Source organism: Galeopterus variegatus, unplaced genomic scaffold, assembly GCF_000696425.1.
Source record: "Galeopterus variegatus unplaced genomic scaffold, G_variegatus-3.0.2 Scaffold1628, whole genome shotgun sequence".
NCBI classification, from domain to species: Eukaryota; Metazoa; Chordata; class Mammalia; order Dermoptera; family Cynocephalidae; genus Galeopterus; species Galeopterus variegatus.
The window spans coordinates 87,454-112,601 of NW_007727739.1; the positions used below are offsets into that span (position 1 = coordinate 87,454).

The 25,148-nt window shown below is 38.6% G+C and overlaps 1 protein-coding gene across 1 annotated transcript in view; it reads left to right on the forward strand.

Annotated features, from left to right (window-relative positions):
• The window catches only part of RECK (reversion-inducing-cysteine-rich protein with kazal motifs), a 76,774-nt gene that overhangs the window by 18,007 nt on the left and 33,619 nt on the right, over positions 1–25,148 (forward strand). Inside the window, exons 6-9 of the mRNA XM_008578088.1 lie at positions 2,304–2,389; positions 4,269–4,316; positions 20,585–20,618; positions 22,763–22,960. Of these exons, the coding sequence (XP_008576310.1) occupies positions 2,304–2,389; positions 4,269–4,316; positions 20,585–20,618; positions 22,763–22,960 (366 nt within the window). The remainder of the gene's footprint in view (positions 1–2,303; positions 2,390–4,268; positions 4,317–20,584; positions 20,619–22,762; positions 22,961–25,148) is intronic.

Genomic DNA, 25,148 nt, shown 5'->3' on the forward strand with positions numbered 1-25,148 from the left:
TACTTGCCATAAACACTGTGGTTATTCCTATGTGTGATCCTCCTCACTTCTCTCTCCATACTCACCCTGGTAATCTCATTCCTTCCCAGAACTGTTAATCAATCAGCTCTAAGAAGGTAACTCTCAAATCCAAATCATTGTTTGTGACTTCTGTACATCTTTATAGACATCTCTACCTGGTTCTCTGCATCTAGTGGCATCTGAAGTACCAATACAAAATCAAACTCCTAACTGCCCCACTTGTGAATAACACTGTACTAGAAACTGTCAAGTTACCTTTGATTCCTTTTTTTTAAGCTACATTGACGCTCCCCTTGCAAAATCATGCGTCGGTCCTCTCTACTCCTAGTTCAAGCCTTTGTTATTACACTCTTGGGATAGAATATTGTAATAACCTTATAACTGGTGTTTCAACAAATGATGTCTGTCCTCCCCACTCCCTTTGAAAAGAATCCCTCAGGGGATATTCACTTTCATCTGAATAAAGCTCAAAAACTCCCTAGCCTGGTATTCATGGTCTCCTAGGATTGAAGATCTTCCAGTCTTGCTTAAAGAGAGTGCCTTGAAATAAGGAGTATACCTTATGTATCTCTGAATTCTAAAGGCTGTCACACTATTTGAAGTTTGCATGTCAAACAAATTGGGCTATTTGCTTTCATGGAATTGCCCACCTCCTTGCCTGTTCTCTTACTTATCCCTCTACCTAGTGTCCTGAAATTTTAAATACACACACACACACACACACACACACACACACACACTATTCCTACCAAACTATAATCTCTATAATGGGATAAATCTTATATTTTATCTATTTCATAATTTCATAGACCACATAGCACCTAATGGAATGCCTTGTACATAATAGGGGCTCAGTAAATTAAATGCTTGTTGAATGATTTATTATTTTCTAAGAGACCACTGGATACATAGAAACAGCAAGATACTACATTATGGTACAACAGTTCACAGAGTTTATGGCCTACATTGATTCTATTCAAAATTCTTTCTAAAATGTGAGGGATTCTGAATAGCAAGCAGGAAAGATTTAAAGGAAACTGTACTGGGCAATGGGGCTAGATTGGAGTCTGTTGCCCTTTGTACCCTTAAAACACATAGAGATACACATAGAGCATATAGTATGTGGTAATTTTAGTCAGTTTTTACAATTGAGGTGATTTATATTTATATCAGCTTTAGGGGTAGTTTATATTTTGAGTGCTTTGACTATCTGTGAATGGTTTGTTTGCTTTTGTTTTGTTTTGTTTTTTAGCACAATGTTTCTATTGTATTAAGTCCTAGTTTCATTTGGAGAGCTATATTACCTATTGCCTTGAATTCCTGACATTTTTTCAAATGTAAATAATAATCTAATTTAGTGTAGATATGGATTTGCTGATATATGTATTACATGGAAGCAGTATAAAGCATTTTTTAAAGGAGATAAGGAAGAATTTGTAGCCTCCCTACAAGCATGAGTCTTTTCTGTTTTCATAATTATTTCTTGTATACTAATTTTATCTTAGGAGTCATTTGCTGATATTTATGATTACAAAGGGGATATAAAAAGCAAATTAGAGCACTTTATAATTTTATCATCTTTTGGTTTCACAGTAATTGGATTAGAGAAATAGCTGCTGTGAATAAATTGAACCAGATGTAACGCCAAGGTCAAGGGTTTGGATCCCCTTACTTGCCAGCTGCCAAAAAAACAAACCAAAGCAATAACAACAAAAAAACATAAATTGAACCAGAATAGTTCGTAGTCATATTGCCACATGATTAAATGTGCCCATCAAAGCCAGGCCTGGCTCACAGGCTGTTTACTCAGTATCAGTTTTTAAACAAGATTGTTGGTTTTATGCTATTCTAGGTGTTTAACATTTTGAATATAATAATACTTGTGTCCGTTTTTTGTTTGTTTGCTTGTTAAATTAGAATCTTTGCCTCTGACTCACAGTCTGAAAGTAAGGAAGGCCTATCCCTTGCTTTCCTTACCCTGTATATCCTGTGATAGAGATGCTACCTACCCAAGGGTGAGAATGACTTAAAGAAAGTTTAGGGTGGGCAGGAAAAAGATAAAAAAACAAAGGACCTGGTAATTATGCTTTGAGGGAACCTGTGGAGGCTGATAGCATTAGGAGTAAGGGTGAAGGGAAGAGCTTAATATTTTAAGGCCCTACTGTCTGAGCTAGTTTTCGTATGGACACCTGCTTCGACTTTTAGTGGTATCCATAAAACAATTTGGATATTTGTCTTTGTCGCAACTTATGACTAAAACATTTGAACATTTTGTTTTTAAGGTGTGTTTAAGAAGTCTGATGGCTGGGTTGGCTTAGGCTGCTGTGAACTGGCTATTGCCTTGGAGTGCCGACAGGCATGCAAGCAGGTAACCCTGGGCAATCAGGCTCTTAAGCATCATGGAGTGCAGTTTGGGTTTTAGCTGTGTATGTGTCTTGGGCCTTGCTCACCTCATAGCTTTGGAGAGGTGATTCCCCAAAACTCCAGATTTGATATTTCTAGCATAGACCATTTCCTTTTAGACTTGCTTCTTTTTTAGTTATGGCCACTACATGTAAATCCTCAGCCTTCTCTTATTCTTTTTTGTCTTTCCTTCTCTCTGCTACACAAAGAAAGAAATTTAGGGTTTGCCTGGAAGTAAGCAGTTGACATAGCTGGCTTATTTTGTTTTCGTCTTCCCCTCTCTCTTTCATTATGGCTTTACCCTGAACATGTTCCTATATCCCTTCTCTGCTCTTAAGGTGAGTGTGACTCCTACAGTGAATTATGACTTCTCTTTGATTTGATACATCTCTGGTCCAGTTCAGGTTAAGCCCCTGAGTTCTTCCTCACTGCACGTATTTTCATAGTGGTTCCACAGAGTGGGAAAACTGACCTCCTGGCTCCTCCACTTCAAGTAGTGTGAAAAGACTTAACTGGGAAACTAGAAAAGGTTACTAGATGGACCTGAAACCATAGCTGGAAAGCCTTCTCTTATTTTCTTCTGGGGACTAGTCTCTGAGCAGGAGTGCATGAAACATGGTATCACCTTCACTTTCACACAGACCATTGTATTACTGCCTGAGCAATGCTCTTTGGGCAGCTCATGGCCTAGCTATCTGCAGCTCTTCTCCAGGCATTAAAGTGAAGCTAAGTTGAGAAGGATTTGAACTATAATGGGTCTAGTGGAACATAAAATAGTTGCTGGCCCTCTTCTTGCCCTCTCCTTCCTCATCAGCTGGCCTGATCTAAATTGCATGGGCCTAGGTGATAGAACAGGAGGAAACGGAATATAGGAGTAGAGCTTGTGGCTCTGGAACTGTATCTCTAAATGGAAGAATAACCACCCCTCAGCAGATTTGTTTTGGTTTGATTTATATAGAAAGTACAAACTTACATGTGCTAAATAACTTGCTATTTCTCTGAGCATCAGTTTCCTCAACAGAGGGGATAATATCTTCTTCATAAACTTGTTAAGATAATTACATAGAAATAACTTTTGTTAGTTGCCTGGCATAGTATCCTTTCCCTCTTTATTTGCCCCCTCCATTCCATGTGGCTCTTTTCTCAGGAAAATGACTCAATAAGTTCAGAATGAAAGCTTAGAATATGAAGGGTTAAAGAAAAAGCAAAATACAAATGCCCTGGCAGAGCTTCATAAGAAAATTTGCTAGAGTAGAATTAAGCTTTAAAAAAAAAAAAAAACTTCTGATTTACATTTTCTTCAAAGCCATCTAGTTTTTTTGTTTTTTTTTTCCTTTTTTGTCTTTTTTCATGACCGGCAACGGATCGCAACCCTCAGTGTCGTGCCCATACCGGACTGGGACCAGCAACGGGATCGCAACCCTCGGTGTTGCACCCGCACCTCGCTCAGCCAGTGAGCGGCCGGTCTGTATGTGGGATCCGAACCCTCGGCGGGAGTGCAGCTGCGCTCCCAAGCAGCGCACTGTAGCAGTGCGCCACCGGGCCAGCCCCAAAGCCATCTAGTTTTTGAAATAACAAAAGGGCCATGTCATTATGTGAGATTAAAGTTATAAAAGTTAGAGTGAAGTTCTAGAATATTGAGTAGGTCCTAGGGGTGACTAAACAAATTACATGAAATTCGTTTGTTGTATTTTAGGAACTTTTAAATAGTTGAATATAAGGTTTTCTTTTATGAAATAAAGAATACTGTACCAGCAATTAACATATACTAACTTGTGTTCTTTTTTGTTCTGTGCTGAATAACATGTATAACAAATTAATGGATTAAATTTGTTGGCTTTTAGGCATCTTCAAAGAACGATATTTCCAAAGTTTGCAGAAAAGAATATGAGGTACGCATTTTATTTAACAAATTTGGATGGACTATTCAGATGTTACCAGATTTAAAAAATCACTTAAATTTTAAAAATGAATTCATTTTTACACAGATTGCCTCTTACCTTACAAAAAATGTAGCCTTGACGAAAATGTCATTTATCTTCTTTCAAAATGTCATTACTTCAATAGATTTTTGTTGAAATTAGTATTAATTTTAAAGAAATGCCTACATCTCACATACAAAGTACTTAACTTACAATGTGTTCATAACAAAGCAACTGGTTGTACCCAAGGTTGTGAAGTAGTTTTTATTAGGTTGCTTATCCCCTTTTGCCCCTTTTCCTATCTCTTGACCCATCCAGGTGTCCATTTTTATAAACTACCTCTAATCAGGGAGAAAAATAATCAAACAAAATCACACTGCTAGTGTGAGTAGCTTCAAACTTTGCTAGTGTCTTATGTTTGGGGGGAAAAACCTAAGTTACAAAGCTGTATTAAGTCTGAAGAGCTCTTGTCTCCTAATGGTGGGATTTCAAGCACTGTGGTATCTAGATGGGGGAGATATTAGGGAAGGAGTAGAGAAGGTATTTTATACCATGCAAACATGTACAGAAGATTGTCCTTGATATGGGAAAGCTCCTCACTGGGGCCACTTTATTTGGTTTCTAGAACTCCGTTGTTAAATGTGACAGTATGATTGTTTTTCATGTGTAAGGCCATGTAATTAAGGATACTTAAGTGCATATGCCTCATTCATCATTTATATCTAAACATTGGGATTCCTATTGCTTTTAATAGTCTGTGTTCTCTTGAAGAAGAAAAATAGAATAACTCTGTGTTGTCTGCTTCTAGATTACAGTTCTGATTTTTTTCTTTTTTTAATGCCTATATCTCTTGACTAACATTTTTAAACTTATTTATCTTTTGTCACTTTGTGCTGTTAGCTAAGTTATATCTGTTCCTCTGAAGACAAATTTCCAGATTAACTGCTGCTCTCCTCTGTTCTTATTGAAAGGAGCCTTGCTCTAGAGAAGCAAAAGATCTTTTTTATTTGTTTCTTATCTCTCTACCTTTAAAATGACCAGTTTTAGTTTCTCTTGAACAAAGTGGCTAACTGTAATAATTCCTTCTTTTCTCCCACATGATGTCTGACACTGTCTATCTCCTGTAGCCTGTCCTCCATTATCTTAGTGTGCTTCCTTCTCTTGTCTGGATTTCTGCATTGCCCTAGGAAGTCTGCCAGTATGTGTTGATGAAGGACGGGACAGGAAAGGTAAGAGAGACAAACACTGTCCTATGATAGAAATACTAAGAATAGTTTACTTTTCCCATTCTATTCTCCCTTATTTGGCCTAGAATTAGCAATCATTTTCCAAAAACCTACATGCCAAAAGGATTCTTTTTTATATATTGAAAGCCGATTCCATGAATTAGTCAAGATAATTCAGACTCAGTTTGATTTCTTATATGTTATTTAGGAATAAAAAAAGAGGCTACAAAACCTACAAATGTGTTCTGTATCATAAACCTCAAATTACAGTCACTGTCATGATTGTTGACGTCTAGTCTAGACGAATTAGTCAAGATAATTCAGACTCAGTTTGATTTCTTATATGTTATTTAGGAATAAAAAAAGAGGCTACAAAACCTACAAAGGTGTTCTGTATCATAAACCTCAAATTACAGTCACTGTCATGATTGTTGACGTCTAGTCTAGAGATAATGGTTATTTGTTATAAAATGAATTTGGGTAAATTTAGTGCAATTTTAAGCCTGTTTTTACTGGACTGGTTGTTTATCAACATCAGAATAATTTACAAAACTAGGCTTTTAATATCTTTTCCTTAACAATGGAGTAGTCTCTGGGCTGAACTTCTAGAGGTGTAAGCCATTTCTTTAGACTTACAGTTTTAGAGGTAGCATTTACCCTGAAGGATGGTTTTGTGTAGTTTGATTAGAGATTCAGAGAGTGGGTAAAAATTACATTTGGAGGAGCCAAATTTAATTGGTAAGCTGCTGAAGAGTTCCTTTTGAGGGGATTTCCTAAGAAGTTTACTTAAGTGAATAAAAATTTTGATACCATTTAAGATTCTGGTTGGTTCCAACCAACCTAAGATACAAGTTAACCAGTTAAATGTAAAGCATTGTCACATCTGTTCCTTTAGAGTCTGGTTTCTTTCTTATGCAAATCAATACATATTTATTGAATACTGAGGCGTTTTATATATTAGAGCACAAACCTTGGAGTCAGACTTAGGTTAGAGTTCTGGTTAAGCTACTTTTAGCTTAACTTCACATACTAAAGAATTATGTCTAATTGAGTCAAGCTAATTAAAATATATACTGCACACACAGCGCTCAGGGAAATCAGAAAGCAGAGCAAGCATGTTGGAAGTTATCAGGGAAAACTTTGCAAAAGAGAGAGGCCTGAACAGATTGGTATGATTTGGGTAATAAGACTTTGGATCAAAGTTATGTTAGCAAAAATATACATGGCCTTTGCAGTGGACAAAGGGAAGATAGGCCTCTTTTGGGTTGAGAATCTGTGCTTGGATAGGCAAAGTGGGACCAGATCCTAGAAAGATGACATTTTGGGGCTCAACCCATTATTTAGTAGAAGGTGATGATGAAGGTTCTGAAAAAGAAGACCAATATAGCAAATAACAAAGCTAATTTTTCAGAATGCTGAAACTCTTAGTTGTGTGCAGGCTGAGTTTTGGATCTCCCAACCCTCTCTAGTGTAGCTAAAAAGAGATAAGGCCCAGAACTAGGATGATAGCAATAAAGTGCAGTATTCAGGGGTAAATCAGAGACTTGAAAGCAGAATCCATCAACAGGAATTTGTTAGGATGGATTGAATGTAGGAGATGATGTTCAGGGAGATAGAAGAAACAATTGTTTTAAGCCTAGTTTCCTTACATTTGCTATTCTCCTATGCTTAGAGGTACTATTTAGAACTACTCTTTCTGGCAATAGGACAGACTTGGTACCTGTACTAGTCCTCTGGATGAAAACAATTAAAAATGCTGGATTACTTCTCTGCAAAGAAAATATGGAATGCTTGGGCCAAAATCTAGATGAAGACAGGAATCTAGAGAAGTAAAGAGCACTAAAAAAGGCAGTAGCCTTGAGGGATTTGCTGAATCAATTCTCATAGCTTTGTAGCTTGAGGGGACTCAGAAGTCAGGAGATAAATTCCTGGTTCTGATTGAAGGTAAAAAATATAATTGAAGTTCCTTCCCCTTCCCATCAATAAATTTTGGATCTCAAAGGTACTACACACACCCACAGTATAAGAGTGATTGAGAAATATGCTCATCTCTTCCCCTTCCAGGGGACTGCAAGGAAAATTGCTTCTCTTAAACTATAATGTTGTCTCAATTGAAAATTCATAGCTATAAGCTGGCCTTCACTTGAGTTTGTAGCCCAAATTCATACTGAGTGTTTATAAAACCTCAAGCTGAGAATTTATTTAAAGTGGTTCTGAAATGGTAGTGGCCCCCAAGTACCTGAGAAAAGCTAACAGAGATCCTCTCTGGAGGAACTGATCTTTATTCTAGGCCTCTTAGTATTTTCACAGATAAAGTTCTAAGGAAAATCAGCAGTTCACAGAAAAGAAATCACAAATTTCACCAGAAAGCAAGGTTTATCAAACGAGTCAGCAGGAACAGTGGTGAACAGAATCAGACATGAAGATACTTCAGATATAGAAATTATCAGATGCAGACTATAAAATGTTTAATATGTTTAAGAAATAAAATAGTCCTGAAAATATGAATAGCAAGATACTTGAAAAAGAACTAAAGAGAATTTCCAGAAAAGTATATATTTGAACTAAAAACACAGTGGATAGGTGTTATTGCCCATTAGATACATTAAAGAAAGTGAATTAGAAGACAGAACTGAAGAAATTAGGGGCCGGCCCATGGCTCACTTGGGAGAGTGTGGTGCTGATAACACCAAGGCTGTGGGTTCGGATCCCTATATAGGGATGGCCGGTTAGCTCACTTGGGAGAGTGTGGTGCTGACAACACTAAGTGAAGAGTTAAGATCCCCTTACTGGTCATCTTAAAAAAACAAACAAGGGGCCGGCCCGGTGGCGCACTGCTACAGTGCGCCGCTTGGGAAGCGCGGCAGCGCTCCCGCCGAGGGTTCGGATCCCACATACAGACCGGCCGCTCACCGGCTGAGCGAGGTGTGGGAGCAACACTGAGGGTTGCGATCCCGTTGCCGGTCCCGGTCCGGTACGGGCGCGACACTGAGGGTTGCGATCCGTTGCCGGTCACGAAAAAAGACAAAAAGGAAAAAAAAAAAAAACCTGAAGAAATTATATGGAAAAGCAGCACAGAGAGACATGAGGCCATAAGATAGTTTGAGACATGAAGGATAAAGTAAGAAAGTCTTCTAATTGGATTACTACACGAAAAAGAAATAGTATGGGTAGAGGCATTGTTTAAAGAAGTCCAACAAATCCCCAGCAGGATTTAAAAACAAAACAAAACAAAAACCTACACATTAATAGAAACACCTCATAGCCAAAGATCTTAAAAGCAGTCAGAAAAAACAACCAAAAAAATCATTGCCTTCAAAGGAGACCAACAGCTGACTTCCCAGTAGCAACAGAGGAAGCCAAAAGATAGTGGAATGGTACCTAAACTGTTATAAAAGAAAATAGCGGGGCCGGCCCAGTGGCGCACTGGATAGTGCGCCGCTTAGGAGGCGCGGCAGTGCTGCCGCCCGAGGGTTCGGATCCCACATACAGACCGGCCGCTCACTGGCTGAGCGCCAGTAGCAACAGAGGAAGCCAAAAGATAGTGGAATGGTACCTAAACTGTTATAAAAGAAAATAGCTATCAACCTAGAATTCTATATCCAGCAAAAGTATTTTTTCAGAAAGAAGGCAAAATTAAGATATCTCCAGACAATAAAAACAGAATTGCCATTACTAGACCCTTCTTAGAAGTCTTTTTCTAAAGGAAGTTCTCAAAGATCTACTTCAGACAAAATTATTTGATATGCAAAAAGAAATATGAAAATACAAAAGGGGTAAATTAAAACTCACAGATTGTATAAAACAATAATGTATTATCACTGGCGTTTTTTAAAAAGAGAATTAAAATGCACAGCAGTAATAGCATATACATTGAGAAAGGGGTTTAAAGACAATGAAGTATATCGAGCGTTAGGTCTTTTAATGTAAAGACCCAATCTTAGAGGTAGTTAGGAATACAGGACTAAAGATAAGGAGAGATATGCCCATAGTCAACCTTGAAGTAATCTTTGAACTTTGAGAGTGAATGAAAGCTCTGTGAAAGAGAAAATGTAGAAAGAGTAGAGAGCTGGGTTTTGAAAACTGCTTCTTTAGGGAACTGGAAGACAGGGAGCCAGAAATTGATCTGACACTTCAGATCAGTGTTCAAAATGGAATAAAGTGTTCCCAGAAAAGAGAATTTTCTTTCACTGGAAATGTTCAAGTAAAGACTTACTGGAATCACATATTGTAAAGGGAATTTCTGCAATGGATGGGAGATTTGACTGATGATCTCCTTTCTAACTCTGCTGTTCTCTTATTCTGACCAATACTTGAGAAAAGCACTTCCTTCAGTACTTAAGAGTACTTCTTTGAAAATTATACCTGTTTGATTGGGAGTCACCAAGCCCTGGTCTGTAGGAGCTAACAGAATCAACCATTAGCTTGATAACTTCTACATGGACATGTTCAAGTGTCATGGACATGCTCAGTTCTAGGTTCTTTGTGCATTTGTACAGGCTTAGTCTTTGGCCCACCTAGAAATATTGGTTAGGCCACATGGGGTTTATGGATAGGTGATGCTAGAACCGGGGATGATATTCAAAAATACTCAACAGCTGGAGTGACATAGGCACCAACAATCAGAATAGATGCTGACTGTAAACCATAGGTACTGCCATGTTAGCACACATTGATTGATTCGAACTAATGTAAAAATAAACTCATGTTTTCTATGAGGTGTGAGACATATAGTGTAGATTGTTTTTGCATAGTCTTTGGTTGGCTATGAACATTTTCTTCTAGCCACCAAAATGGTGATTTTTAAAAAGATTTTGGTTGTTGATAGTTATTTTCTTCTTTGTATGTCAAAATAAACATCATGGAGATGATGTGAGGCTGGTGAATTTCCAGAGACTTCTTAATGACTGTAAAGTGATGAGGTAAATTTTAGTTTGAGGTTCATAAATTCATTTCATTCCTTATCAGACCTTACCTGCCATTCTCTTAATATAATGACCAGAAATACCTTTCCATTTGCTGTGTGAGCTACTGAAGTACAATGCTACAAATTTGCCATCAGACTTTTACATTTTACTCGTTTCTTCTTTCTTTCACAGAGTCTTCTCTAGGCTTTACTTTATATTATATTCAGTAATGTCATTTTTTATTTCTCTCTTTTTTTCCTAGCCTTCTGTAGTCCAGTTATTTGATGTTATTTCATAAGAAAGGTGAGAAAGTATAAAGCAAAGTCAATAGAAGGTATTTTTTTGAGGAGTAGCTTTTTTTTTTTAATCTAAGGCAGTTAAGTTTTAAATAAACAGTTGCTAATACAACTAAAATATTGTTCTGCCATGGGGCTTTGGTTCTGTGAAAATGCTAATAAGATAACGTTAAGATTCTGAGGATGTGAAAGAGGCTCTTAGAACCACACGCATGCACACAAAAAAAGCCTTGTGAGTTCCAGGCACAGTTCTGTAAGTATTGCCGACACACTGCATAAGAGAAGTGTGCAGGTATGTGTTAGATTTTATTTTTGTATATTCACATGGGAAAGAGGCTCTTAGAACCACACGCATGCACACAAAAAAAGCCTTGTGAGTTCCAGGCACAGTTCTGTAAGTATTGCCAACACACTGCATAAGAGAAGTGTGCAGGTATGTGTTAGATTTTATTTTTGTATATTCACATGGTTCAAAATTCAAAATGGTGTACAAAAAAGGTCTCTTTTCCACCTCTTATACCACAGCCACCCAGTTCCTAAAGTTACCAGAGATATTTTATGCATATTAAAAGTAAATATGTGTATATTGTACTCCTTTGCCACAAATGGTAGCTTGCCATACACTTTGTTCTGCCCCTGGATGCCGTTGTTTGGTGTATATTTATGTATTCCTACACGGAATGTACAGTGTATCCTCAGAAAATGTCACAATAAAATGTTCTGCTTAAAGATTTCTATGTATTAATTTTATTTTATTCCTTTTTCTCTCAAATTAACCCTGATTCTAGATATACTACCAGAAGCATAAAGGAAAAAGATGAAAATATAGCCCAATTTAGAGATAAGAGGAGCAGGGATGTCAGGACCAAAAGGATTCTCTGGACAGCCAGAGGCCTCCTGAACTTCAGTGTGGTTGAATCTGTGCTGCAATGATTCTAATAGAGGAGACCATCTCATATGGGAGATGACAGCCTAGGCTGTGAACAGCTGTGTTGTCCCTTACCCAATCAGCTTTTGGGGATTTTAACGAAAAGAATCAGGTGGTACTTTTGCCTCCGCAAAACTTTCAGGACCTAAATATAAGGTGTCTTAGTTGATTCTTAAGAAACTCCAAGAATTGTTAGGATATAGTAAACAGAAAATTGTGAACAGGAAACTTTGTAAATGGTAAAATATACAGGTATGCTGTGTAAGAGTAGATTTGAGCCGTTACCTGCAGCTGATGAGCTCCAAAAAGAGCGAAACCTATTAGGTCCTGCAGTACTGGCTTAAGATAATATAAAACATTGATTATGTTCCACTTGTATGTTGTTTTGTTTTGTCATGTTCGTATTGTAGTGTGGGAAGGGAGTAATTCCTGTTTAGTCTCCTTGCTGCTAGTGTATTTCCTCTCCAGCTCATTCTTCTCAGAAGTCACCTGAATGAGATCCCAAAAGGGAAATCTGATCAGGTCAGATTAGACTGTGACCTCGTCTAATCTTAATTGGTCAAAGTTTTTCCCGTAGGCAATGTCATCTACTTCTATAGCTTTAATTGCCCCTATATGATGACAACTCCAGAATCTAATTTGCTAACCTCTTTTTCTGAGCTCCTGAACCACTATTGGTTATGTGTACTTTTGATGTTCCTTGGAATAACAAACCAAATCAACCAAAATTGATTGATTTTAAATCAATCAAATTATTGTTTTCCCTACCTTCTCTAACTCCTCTTTCTTTCACCCTACCCCCACACAACACCATGCAATCATGTGCATGCGCACATGCACAAACACCCCGCCAAAACCAAAAACTTACCTTTTATCTTACATTTCTTTCTTGGTTGTACCAGTACAGTCCTCCCAGACACATAAACTAAAAGCCTAAGAGGTATTGTCTACTTTTTCCTCTTTCTCATCACCTCCCACAAATTACTGGCTGTTAAGCCCTAAAGATTTGCCTCTTAAATATATCTTAAATCAGTCTTCTTTCTAGATCCTGTTATTGCCTTAGCTCAGACCTTTATACTACTTTTCAGGACTATTGCAATAGCTGCCAAACTAGTCTTCCTGTATCTAATTTCTCCTCTTATCTACTATCTCCACTTCTCCTAGAGTGATCTCTTTAAAGAATAAATTTGATCATATCACTCCTTTCCTTAAAACCCTTCAATGGCTCCCCCATAGAATACAGTTCATGCTCTTCAGCCTGCTATACCAAGCTTTTGATGTAGCCCCTGGCTCTTCCCTCCTTTATACTTCAGCAGCATGCTACTTGTAATTTTCCAGGTTGACCATGTTGTTTTATTTGCTAGTTGTATTTATACAAGCTGTTTGTTCTACCTGGAATTCCCTCTTCCCCAATCCCTCTTCCTCATCCGATAGTATACTGGAGCTGGCCTCTACCAGCTAGGGAGAACTGATTGTTAAATATTCAGGAATTTTGCAAGCCAGTTTGTAACTTGAAATCAGTCATGTGTGGGAGTATTTATACCATGAACATCAGGAAATACTGCAAATCAGGATCCACCCCCATACCAGCTCCCCGCAAATTCTGTAAATCAGAACTCCCTCCCCCTGACTGTCTCCCCCAAAGAAAGCTGGTCCCAGCACTCCACTACCCCTATCCAACTGGTAACCTTTACCTCAAATCTGGCTTAGATGGTACCTCTTTGAAACCTTTCCTGACCATCCCTCTCCTCTCCACACACATAAAATTGATCTTTCTAAACCCTCTGTATGTTTTATTATAATTTGTCACCCTACAGTGTGACTCTATGTTTACATGTCTCTTTTTACTACTGAACTCTGAGTCTAGGACAGAGTCCATATAACTGTCTTTGTGTCTGTCATTTATTCATTCACTCAGCATTCATTGAACTGATACACACTGAACCAGTATACTTAATGTGTATCGGGCACTGTTCTCAGAGTTCAGAGATGAAAGGATTCTGCCACTGTCTACAAGAAGCTCATAGTCTAGTTCATGGGAGGAGAGAAATTCAAATAGTCCATTACAACACAATGAGACAAGTACATCGTTAGAAGTCTGTACAAGACCCATTGGAACCCAGAGGGAAAAATAGCCACTGTCTACAAGAAGCTCATAGTCTAGTTCATGGGAGGAGAGAAATTCAAATAGTCCATTACAATACAATGAGACAAGTACATCGTTAGAAGTCTGTACAAGACCCATTGGAACCCAGAGGGAAAAATTCTGCCTAGGGTAATGGGGAAGTCTTCACAGAGCAGGTAAGACTTAAAGAATGGGACCGGCCCGTGGCTCACTCGGGAGAGTGCGGTGCTGATAACACCAAGGCTCCAGGTTCGGATCCCATATAGGGAAGGCCAGTTCGCTCACTGGCTGAGCGTGGTGCTGACAACACCAAGTCAAAAATATGCCCTTTTTGGTCTTTGTCCAAAAGTGACGCAATATACAAAATTAAAACATGTATTTTTTTTTAATGAGATTCATATGATTAGTCTTTGCTTAGTTTTCATCATCCTATCATTGATGAGAATGGGAGAGGGGGCTGGAGTGGCCAGTAGTAGAAGGGCAGTGGAAAGAGAAAGGATCGAAACAACTGGATGAGTAGAGAAATGTTAGAAAGAGGTCACTGAAGTAGAGGAGTGGATGGCTGGTACAGAAAGTAAATCTGCAGAGCCAACTTCTGGACTGTAGGTTGGACCAGCAGAGTCTATCTCTCAGGGATGTTCCCCCACAAGGCAAAAGTCAGGGTGTGTGATGAATGACATGGGGTTCTATCAACTTTGATTTCACTCCATCTCTTTGTTTTTCTGCCAGGTTTGCCCACAGGTTACCTGCAGCCGACACTAGATTGAAGGGCTTGTTGCACTTCTCTAAAACCAGTGGGAGTAGGGCAGGGAACTGGTTAATAAAAGCAGCTACCTGAGGAAAGATTTCAGGATCAAAAAAAATTTTGAGGAAAATAATATTAACCTCAAGAAAATGACTTGTTTTGTTCCACCATATAAGGTGCTGATGTAAAAAATAGGAAACTAGTAACACCAAGGTCAAAGGTTTGGATCCCCATACCCTCCAGCTGCCCCCCCAAAAATGCAGAAAATGGGGGACTGGTCAAATAGGTTGCTCTATGGTTGTATATTTAACCTTGCATTGGCTGCATTCAGAAAAATAATCCAGACTGTTCTTACGGTACAGTGTCATGGAAGAGCACTGGTGTAGCAGTCTGGGTTCTAGCCCTGGCTCTGCCCTTTGCTTACTGTGTCCATCTGGCTTTCCAGCTGGATAGTGAAGGCTTTTGGATTTGAAGTTCTCTTGGGACCCTGTCAACTCCATTACACTGACTTTGAGTCTTTGAGGTTGTGGTAGATCCTCATCTCAGTACCACTGTAGTTTTGGTCTATTCTCAAGTAAGATGAGTAAGATGAGGGAGTTGTTTTATGGAGGCACATTGGGTGTGCTATTTGGTAAGGAGATCAAAAGAGGCTTCATACAAATGAATATAAACCCTTAGTTACTGCCACCAGATGGTGATCAGACATTTGAAAAACTTAATTGACTAGAGCTGTGGGTGGGGGAGAAAAAAAAAGACTCCAAGATTGCTTAAGAGAATGGGAGAGGGGGCTGGAGTGGCCAGTAGTAGAAGGGCAGTGGAAAGAGAAAGGATCGAAAAAACTGGATGAGTAGAGAAATGTTAGAAAGAGGTCACTGAAGTAGAGGAGTGGATGGCTGGTACAGAAAGTAAATCTGCAGAGCTAACTTCTGGACTGTAGGTTGGACCAGCAGAGTCTATCTCTCAGGGATGTTCCCCCACAAGGCAAAAGTCAGGGTGTGTGATGAATGACATGGGGTTCTATCAACTTTGATTTCACTCCATCTCTTTGTTTTTCTGCCAGGTTTGCCCACAGGTTACCTGCAGCCGACACTAGATTGAAGGGCTTGTTGCACTTCTCTAAAACCAGTGGGAGTAGGGCAGGGAACTGGTTAATAAAAGCAGCTACCTGAGGAAAGATTTCAGGATCAAAAAAATTTTTGAGGAAAATAATATTAACCTCAAGAAAATGACTTGTTTTGTTCCACCATATAAGGTGCTGATGTAAAAAATAGGAAACTAGTAACACCAAGGTCAAAGGTTTGGATCCCCATACCCTCCAGCTGCCCCCCCAAAAATGCAGAAAATGGGGGACTGGTCAAATAGGTTGCTCTATGGTTGTATATTTAACCTTGCATTGGCTGCATTCAGAAAAATAATCCAGACTGTTCTTACGGTACAGTGTCATGGAAGAGCACTGGTGTAGCAGTCTGGGTTCTAGCCCTGGCTCTGCCCTTTGCTTACTGTGTCCATCTGGCTTTCCAGCTGGATAGTGAAGGCTTTTGGATTTGAAGTTCTCTTGGGACCCTGTCAACTCCATTACACTGACTTTGAGTCTTTGAGGTTGTGGTAGATCCTCATCTCAGTACCACTGTAGTTTTGGTCTATTCTCAAGTAAGATGAGTAAGATGAGGGAGTTGTTTTATGGAGGCACATTGGGTGTGCTATTTGGTAAGGAGATCAAAAGAGGCTTCATACAAATGAATATAAACCCTTAGTTACTGCCACCAGATGGTGATCAGACATTTGAAAAACTTAATTGACTAGAGCTGTGGGTGGGGGAGAAAAAAAAAGACTCCAAGATTGCTTAAGAAATGAAGGAACTATAAGTAAATGCTGTAACTGTATGTCTTAAACCCTGTTAAACTAATCAGCAATAGTATAAACAGTGAAAAGGCAGAGTTACCTATAGTCAGTTTAGGAATCACTCATCACAATGGGGGTTGTGGTCAAAGTCTGTGAAATCATGATGGCTATAACAGAGAATTGATGAATTCATCAAATACCAGTATACTAGAATGAACAAACATTCTTTTTAACCTTAAAATGGTGTTTATTAACACTAAACATGAAAATATAAAGTCGTGTAGTTCAACAAATTCTGGTAAACCTATGCATGAAAGGTCTCTCAATGAACATTAAGTGAAATGAGAGATGCTTGGGGAACATCTTTGAACTCTGGATGTGATATCAAGGAAAGCAGCTGTGCCCTTTCCTTCCTTCTGCAGGGATTGGCAAACTTTTTCTGTAAACTGTCAGATAGCAAATATTTTAGGGTTGCGGATCATATGGTCTCTGTTGAGTCTGCCATTGTAGCATGTGTAGAGTGAAGTAGCCATATAAAATATGTAAATGAATGGGTGTGACTGTGTTCCAATAAAGCTTTATTTAGAAAAACAGGCAGTGAGTAAGACTTGGCTTGTGTGACATAGCTTGCTGACCCCAGTTTGTGAGTGAAAGCTAGTGCAGGGGCATGCCTGGGGTCCTCCCGCAGACCCAGAAGGAGAAGGAGCCTACAGGATTACCCCCGGTGTTGGGACCGAGGGATCTCGGGGAAAAGTGAGCCTGCTGCCTGCCAACCCAGCCCTGTGAAAGAGACACTCAGACGCGGCAGGGGTTCTGTCAGGGCAGTTCCACTTTATTGCCGTTATACTGCAATTTATATAAGCAAGCAAGTAGGGGCTTTCCATGAACTAACCAATCAAAGGATCATGCGGGCATGCATTTTGTACTAACACGTTGAGCATAGGGATCATGCAGGGTTCACGAGTGCGGAAATACTGGATAAAAACCTTTTGGAGCTATCTTAGGTTACGCCTCCCCTACTTCCTGCAGGCGCCATCTTCATCCTATGTCTTAAACCCTGTTAAACTAATCAGCAATAGTATAAACAGTGAAAAGGCAGAGTTACCTATAGTCAGTTTAGGAATCACTCATCACAATGGGGGTTGTGGTCAAAGTCTGTGAAATCATGATGGCTATAACAGAGAATTGATGAATTCATCAAATACCAGTATACTAGAATGAACAAACATTCTTTTTAACCTTAAAATGGTGTTTATTAACACTAAACATGAAAATATAAAGTCTTTTAGTTCAACAAATTCTGGTAAACCTATGCATGAAAGGTCTCTCAATGAACACTAAGTGAAATGAGAGATGCTTGGGGAACATCTTTGAACTCTGGATGTGATATCAAGGAAAGCAGCTGTGCCCTTTCCTTCCTTCTGCAGGGATTGGCAAACTTTTTCTGTAAACTGTCAGATAGCAAATATTTTAGGGTTGCGGATCATATGGTCTCTGTTGAGTCTGCCATTGTAGCATGTGTAGAGTGAAGTAGCCATATAAAATATGTAAATGAATGGGTGTGACTGTGTTCCAATAAAGCTTTATTTAGAAAAACAGGCAGTGAGTAAGACTTGGCTTGTGTGACATAGCTTGCTGACCCCAGTTTGTGAGTGAAAGCTAGTGCAGGGGCATGCCTGGGGTCCTCCCGCAGACCCAGAAGGAGAAGGAGCCTACAGGATTACCCCCGGTGTTGGGACCGAGGGATCTCGGGGAAAAGTGAGCCTGCTGCCTGCCAACCCAGCCCTGTGAAAGAGACACTCAGACGCGGCAGGGGTTCTGTCAGGGCAGTTCCACTTTATTGCCGTTATACTGCAATTTATATAAGCAAGCAAGTAGGGGCTTTCCATGAACTAACCAATCAAAGGATCATGCGGGCATGCATTTTGTACTAACACGTTGAGCATAGGGATCATGCAGGGTTCACGAGTGCGGAAATACTGGATAAAAACCTTTTGGAGCTATCTTAGGTTACGCCTCCCCTACTTCCTGCAGGCGCCATCTTCATCCTCCACCCATAGGCACCATGTGGCTCACAGATAATGTTTCATTATCTTTGATTTCACAGATAATCACAGAGTGACATTTCTATTATTTGTAAGGTCAAATTTTTAAAACTCCAGCTTTAACAAATTTGTAAGTCTCTAAGGCGCAAGGTTTTTCAGCCTTGGCACTATTGACATTTTGATCTGGATAATCCTTTGTTGGGTGTGGGCTATCCTGTGCATTATAGGATGCTTAGCAGTATCCTTGGTCTCTACCCACTAGATACCAGTAGCATCCCCTCCCCTAGCTGTGACAACCAAAAATGTCTTCAGGCATTGCCAAATGTCCCCTGAGAGGCAGAATCACCCCCAGTTGAGAACCACTGCTCTAGAGACTAGAAGAATAACTAGAAGAATACCAATACTGGAAATCAGGCCATGTGACTCAGGATAGCCACCAAGATAACACATTTCTTCAGGTACAAGATCAAAAAAGGCAAAACTAAAAGGAACAGCCAGATTATTAGAAAGAGAAGGGCAATGAGAATTGCCTTCACCCAGTCAAAGCGGGTGGAAAGTTGGTAACACATTACTTTTTTAATATTGATTGAGATCATTGTTCCTGAGACCAGTGAAACCAACTAGAGAGCTGTGTATAATAGGTAGCTAAAAAGTCACCCTAAAACAAGGAAACAGTGAAGAGAGATATAAACAAGATCAATATTAAAGAACACTAAAATATTTACTTTTTCACAGTGTCTATATTGCTTGACGAGATCTTTAGCAGAAAGAATTTATAGTGGGTGAATTCATTATCCTTTACCTATGAGGCCCGAGGGTTTTTTGTTTTATTTTGTTTTGCTTTAAATGGACAAATCAAGTGTGGCTTATTCCTACAATGGAGTATTATTTAGTGCAGAAAATGAATGCAGTACAGCCTCATACAACTACATGGTGGATCTTTGAAGCTAGGTTTTGAATGTCAGTAAAGCTGGTTCTTTAACAAGTTCAGACCACCTCTCTGGCTTGTGATTCAGCTACAATTAAAAGCCAGAATCATCTAAATCAAATAGTAAGAGTGCACTTGATTTCCATCCACCTCTTATTTATGCCCATATTATTTCTTTTAAGAATTGTTTTTCTTACAATTGTGAGTGATATTAATCATAGCTGACAAGACCTGAATATCCAAATGTCTTTGTAAAAGTAGTTTTTCATTTTTGTCTTTTTTGCTTCTGTTTTCCTCTTATTTTCCTTACAATGACTTTAATATAAAGTGATTTTTTCTGAACAGTAATCTAAAGCTCTAGAAGCACTAATTCTACTCTCAGTCTCTGTTTTATCTGTTTGTTTTTTTTGTTTTGTTTTGTTTTGTTTGTTGGCTGGCTGGTATGGGGGATCTGAGGCCTTGACCTTGGTGTTATTAGCACCCTGATCTAACCAATTGAGCTAACCAGCCAGCTGTCAGGCTCTGCTTTTGACTTGCTCTGTGACCAGGGGCGGGTCTCTTTCCCCTGCTGAGGAAACGGTTTCTTCATCTGTAAAATGGTAAGGAGAGTCTCAAACTCTGGTCCCAGGATGGCTACATAAGAACCATCTTTGTTTAAAATTTAGATTTCTGTGCCCCACACCCAGACTGTGATTCTGTAGTCTAGGATAAGGCATGGGAAGCCCTTAACTCTGGCCATGAAGCAAACTTCATGACTTGGATGTTTGCTTCAAACAGCCATGTTTGAGAACAATTAGAGGTGATCTCTAGGATCTTTTCAATTCTAAAATGTACTGGTTATATGAAGTATGTAAATATCCTTTATTAGATTATTTTTTGGAAAGTTTTTTATGTCCTGCAAGAAATAATTGAGATTAATACATTGTAGTCCCCACTCACCCCCACACACATTGATACAGCTTTACATAAACTTGGTTTGCTTATGGCTGGGGGTGATCATCTTGATCCCCAATATATGTTGGAAGATAGTTTCCCTGTTTCCTTGGTTGGCATTTTTATAGCATCTGTTTTCAGACTTGGACTTAGAGAAGAATTAAATAGTTTGATATCCTGACTTCCATATAACATAAAATAGAATAAAATTAGAAATTCTGTCTGGTTGTTAATTTGTTTGTTTGTTTTTCTTTAATTTACAGAATGCTCTTTTCAGCTGCATTAGCAGAAACGAAAGTAAGTATTATTGTCAACGGTTATATACAAGCAGTTCAAAGAGGAAAACACAGTTTATAGAACATTAGCTGTACAAATACTGCCAAGACCCTGGCATTATAACTTAGGCTAGTAAGCCATCTGAGGGAATGATTCTGATAGGCTCTTCTCTCTGGGTGTTCAGGTCATTCATGTATATAACAATTCCCATATCCTAATCAAAGATTTACAAAGCAGATACTACAGCTGGATGTGCCAGAGGAAGATCTTGACCCAGTAGACAGGATCACTTTCAGAAGTTAAGCACACCCACATTACATACTGTAAAACTTGCTGAAGGCTGCCTATCAGTTCATTTGGCAGACATTGATTGAGTACTTGCTCGGTGTGGGGCAGACCCACATCTGTGGGGGACATGACCTGTATACAAGAACTCTGGGACATAGTAGGTTATGAGATAGTGTCACTGACAAAGAGGGATCACATGCTGCAGGGTAGCTTAGAGGTAACTTCATGGTGTTGGTAGCTGAGCTGGGCCTTGAAGGATGGACAAGATGTGAACAATGGAGATGGGAGAGAGGGTATTCCAGGTAAAGAGAACAATGAGAGCAGTTAGAAATGGAAAAACACATCTGAGGAACAAAGATGTATTCAGATTAGTTTGGTGGGGTTATATCCAAGGATAATAAGAAACATTAGCTGTCTGTACTTTATCTTCTATCCTTTCTAACTGGTGCTTAATTCAGGATTTCCCAGATAGTCTCCGGCATGTAATCTTATGTCCTCCAACACTGGTGAGGAAGCCAGCCTGAGGGGGGAATCAGAAGATGGGTGTCTTGTCCTTTCTGTCCTCATCATTACCCAACACCATCCCCAATTTATCCTCACTGAGGCTTACAGTAATAAATGTAGCCATTAATAATTGTTCTTTGTGATGAAAATTAACTCTTCCGCAACCGGTACAGTAAGTTTGCTAGTAATTGCAAGTCAAAAACAAATGGCACAGTAGATATGGAACAGTTTCTTGGTCTAGTCTTGTTCTATATCAGTTAGTTCGGTCATAGTTTAGTTAATTTGTGTATGATTTTATTGTTATCATTGTCATTATTTCTGGAAGTCACCTGAATTCTCTGCTCATTGGTATGTGGAATTCACCAGAAACCTGATGGGTTCCTCCATATCCATCTCTAATAATTATCAGGGATTTCCTACCTGTCTTTCTCTTAACCTCTTCCTGCCACACCTCTACCCTGGCTCCCTTCAGCTTCCCACAGATCCCCTTAGGCCCCTGTGAAGGTCTCTTGCTCTTCTCCATTATAAATCCCACATCTGCACCCCCAGTGACTCATACAGTTCTTACCAGATACTTTAAATGGCAGCCCACTGATACTGGTTTTTTAAAAATACATAAATCTAGAGTCATATTTATTTCAAATGAGTTTTAGTTTTCAGTACTGAAGCAGGTCATATCAATTGTGAGATGAAGACTATCTCAATTGAGGCATATTTTACAGGTGTTCAAACCCTATAGAACTTTTGAGATTTTGTTTCAAGATATATAGATATACAGTTGACACATTTATTAAGTGATCCTGATATCTTTTAGTTTTTACTGGTTCTATTTTATAAATGTGAAGCATTTGGGGTTTTGTTTTATTTTGGTTTTGTTTGTTTTGCTTTGCTTTGCTTTGTTTACAAACCTCCACAAATCTAACACAGAAGGAAGCCGTTTCAGTGGTTCTCGACCTGGGCACTCTTGGCATTTGGAGAGACAGTTTTGGTTGTGTGAGACTGTTCCGTGCATTACAGGACATTTAGCAGCCCTGACCACTGTGCACTAAATGCCAACAGTAGTCCCCAAGTCATCATGACAACCAGAAATACAGTACTTCCACGTGCATCCAGACTCTTCCATGGGGGTGGTACTGCTCCTGTGGAGAGCCACTGAACTGTAGACTATAAATTGACGAATAATGGCTTTTTTATACCAGTGAGCACTTGAATGTCCTATGACTATGCCTACAGTAGTGCTGATTTTAAGTGTGTGTCTTCTATGGCATAGTTTTATTTCTCAAATTCAGAAAGACATTGTTCCATCATTATGATGATGGTTTGATGTTAACAAAATGTTGTTTCCATTTCATTGTCATCTTTTTTCCCCATAGTGGGTTCAGTTTGTTGCAGTTATGCAGGTCATCACACGAACTGCCGAGAATACTGTCAAGCCATTTTTCGAACAGATTCTTCTCCTGGTCCATCTCAGATCAAAGCAGTGGAAAATTATTGTGCCTCTATTAGCCCACAATTAATACACTGTGTGAACAATTATACCCAATCTTATCCAATGAGGAACCCAACAGACAGTAAGTAAAAAAGACATATTCCTTTCATTTCAATCTTTGGTAAAAGAGTTTATAAAAAGTAACTGATACATTCTTATAGAAATCTGCAGTCTGGGTCATTTGGGGAACGGCAGACTTCCTTTGGTGTTTAGATTTGGCAGATTGGACATTATTGTCACAACTAAAAGTGCCAAGAAAGGTGAGACTGTCAAGGGTATGAGGAAACAGGAATCAGGAATTCTCTATTCTGAGGGTGGGAGAGTTTATTGGTATGGATATTTTGAAGGAAGTTGGGTGATGACCATTAGAATTTCAAATGATCATACCTTTTGATCTAGCAATTCTATTTCTCAGAAATTATTCAGTAAGAAAACTTACAGAAATTTGTGAAAATATTTTGTGTATTGCATGTAAAGGATGTTTACTACAACACTGTTGTATCAGAGAAAATAAAAAATAACCTAAACATCCGTTAATAGGGTGTAAAGGATGTTTACTACAACACTGTTGTATCAGAGAAAATAAAAAATAACCTAAACATCCGTTAATAGGGTGTAAAGGATGTTTACTACAACACTGTTGTATCAGAGAAAATAAAAAATAACCTAAACATCCGTTAATAGGGTGTAAAGGATGTTTACTACAACACTGTTGTATCAGAGAAAATAAAAAATAACCTAAACATCCGTTAATAGGGTGTAAAGGATGTTTACTACAACACTGTTGTATCAGAGAAAATAAAAAATAACCTAAACATCCGTTAATAGGGTGTTGATTAAGATTGATTAAACAAATTATGATATATAATAACAACACTTTACAACCAACAAAAATAAAGGAATATATTTATATAGAAAGAAGTCCAAGGCTGGCCGGTTAGCTCAACTGGTTAGAGCACAGTGTTATAACACCAACATCAAGGGTTCTGATCCCCATATCGGATAGCCACCAAAAAAAAAAAATAATCATCATCATAGTATTTAGTGATCTATTTATTTAAAAAAAAAGAAAGAAAGAAAGAAAGGAGTCCAAGATATATTAAGCAAAAAGAGAAAAAGAACAAGTTACAGAACTAAGGTATAATGTGATACATTTTTAGTTATATACCTAATTGTTCCACATTATATATTTCTGTTTGAATTTTTACCAGTGAGCAGTTATTACTTTTATAATAAAAAAATCATAAAAATGAGAAGAAAGCCTTATTGTTTTTTTAAATCAAGGTTTCCTAATGAACCTGTACCTTATGGGGGTCCTCAGAGTCTTAGCTTTGTACATCCTGAAATCCATTTTCTTCATCTAAAGGTTATCAGATATTGAAGAACTGACCGATTAACCAAACTGACAAAAGACTGATTTATAAGCCAGATGGCAATGTTTTGATTTACCCTGGGATGTCAAAAGGTTTGTTTTTGTTGTGTGCCGTGTTTGGCCACCATCTAAACCAGAACTCTAAGGCTTTTGACATTCTTTGGTGTGGCTGTGTGGTAGAAATCAGAGGATTAAGTATTTGCCACAAATAGTCTTCATATGTTTTAAAGGCAGATCTGTGTTCTCTGACATTTAAGCTATACAAAATTGCTGCTGGAGCTAAGGAGATAGCAGCTGAAAACAGAGAGAGATTTTAAGGATAGAAGAACAAACATCTCTAATGTCTGTGCTAACACAGAGGAATCTGGAAAAGAAGGCTACAAACTGACATGTTTGAATAGGTTTCTTCTAAAGTCAAAGACACCAGAGAAAATTACTTCAAAGAAACCCTTTTGAATTTTATAGTCTGATTGAAAGTGTTCTTTCATTTTCTGGTTCTTTGTAGAAAATTAAAGGCAGAAGCAAACTGATATCTTGTCAGATTTTGCTATTGTATTATTTAAATTACAACTTACGTTAATTAACATATGTGTGTGTGTGTGTGTGTGTGCGCGCGCGCGCGCGCTTATGCTGTCCTGGAATATGATGAAATATGGTATTTGCATTTGTTGCTATTGTGTGTGTGTGTGCGCGCGCGCGCTTATGCTGTCCTGGAATATGATGAAATATGGTATTTGCATTTGTTGCTATGAGAATTAGTCATCTCTGTCTTGTCAAGAACATAATCCCTTTTAGGTAGTTGTTTCTACCAGGAAATAATTCCAGTTTGATATACAGTACCTTTTTTTTTTTTTTCCTTTTTGTCTTTTTTCGTGACCGGCAACGGATCGCAACCCTC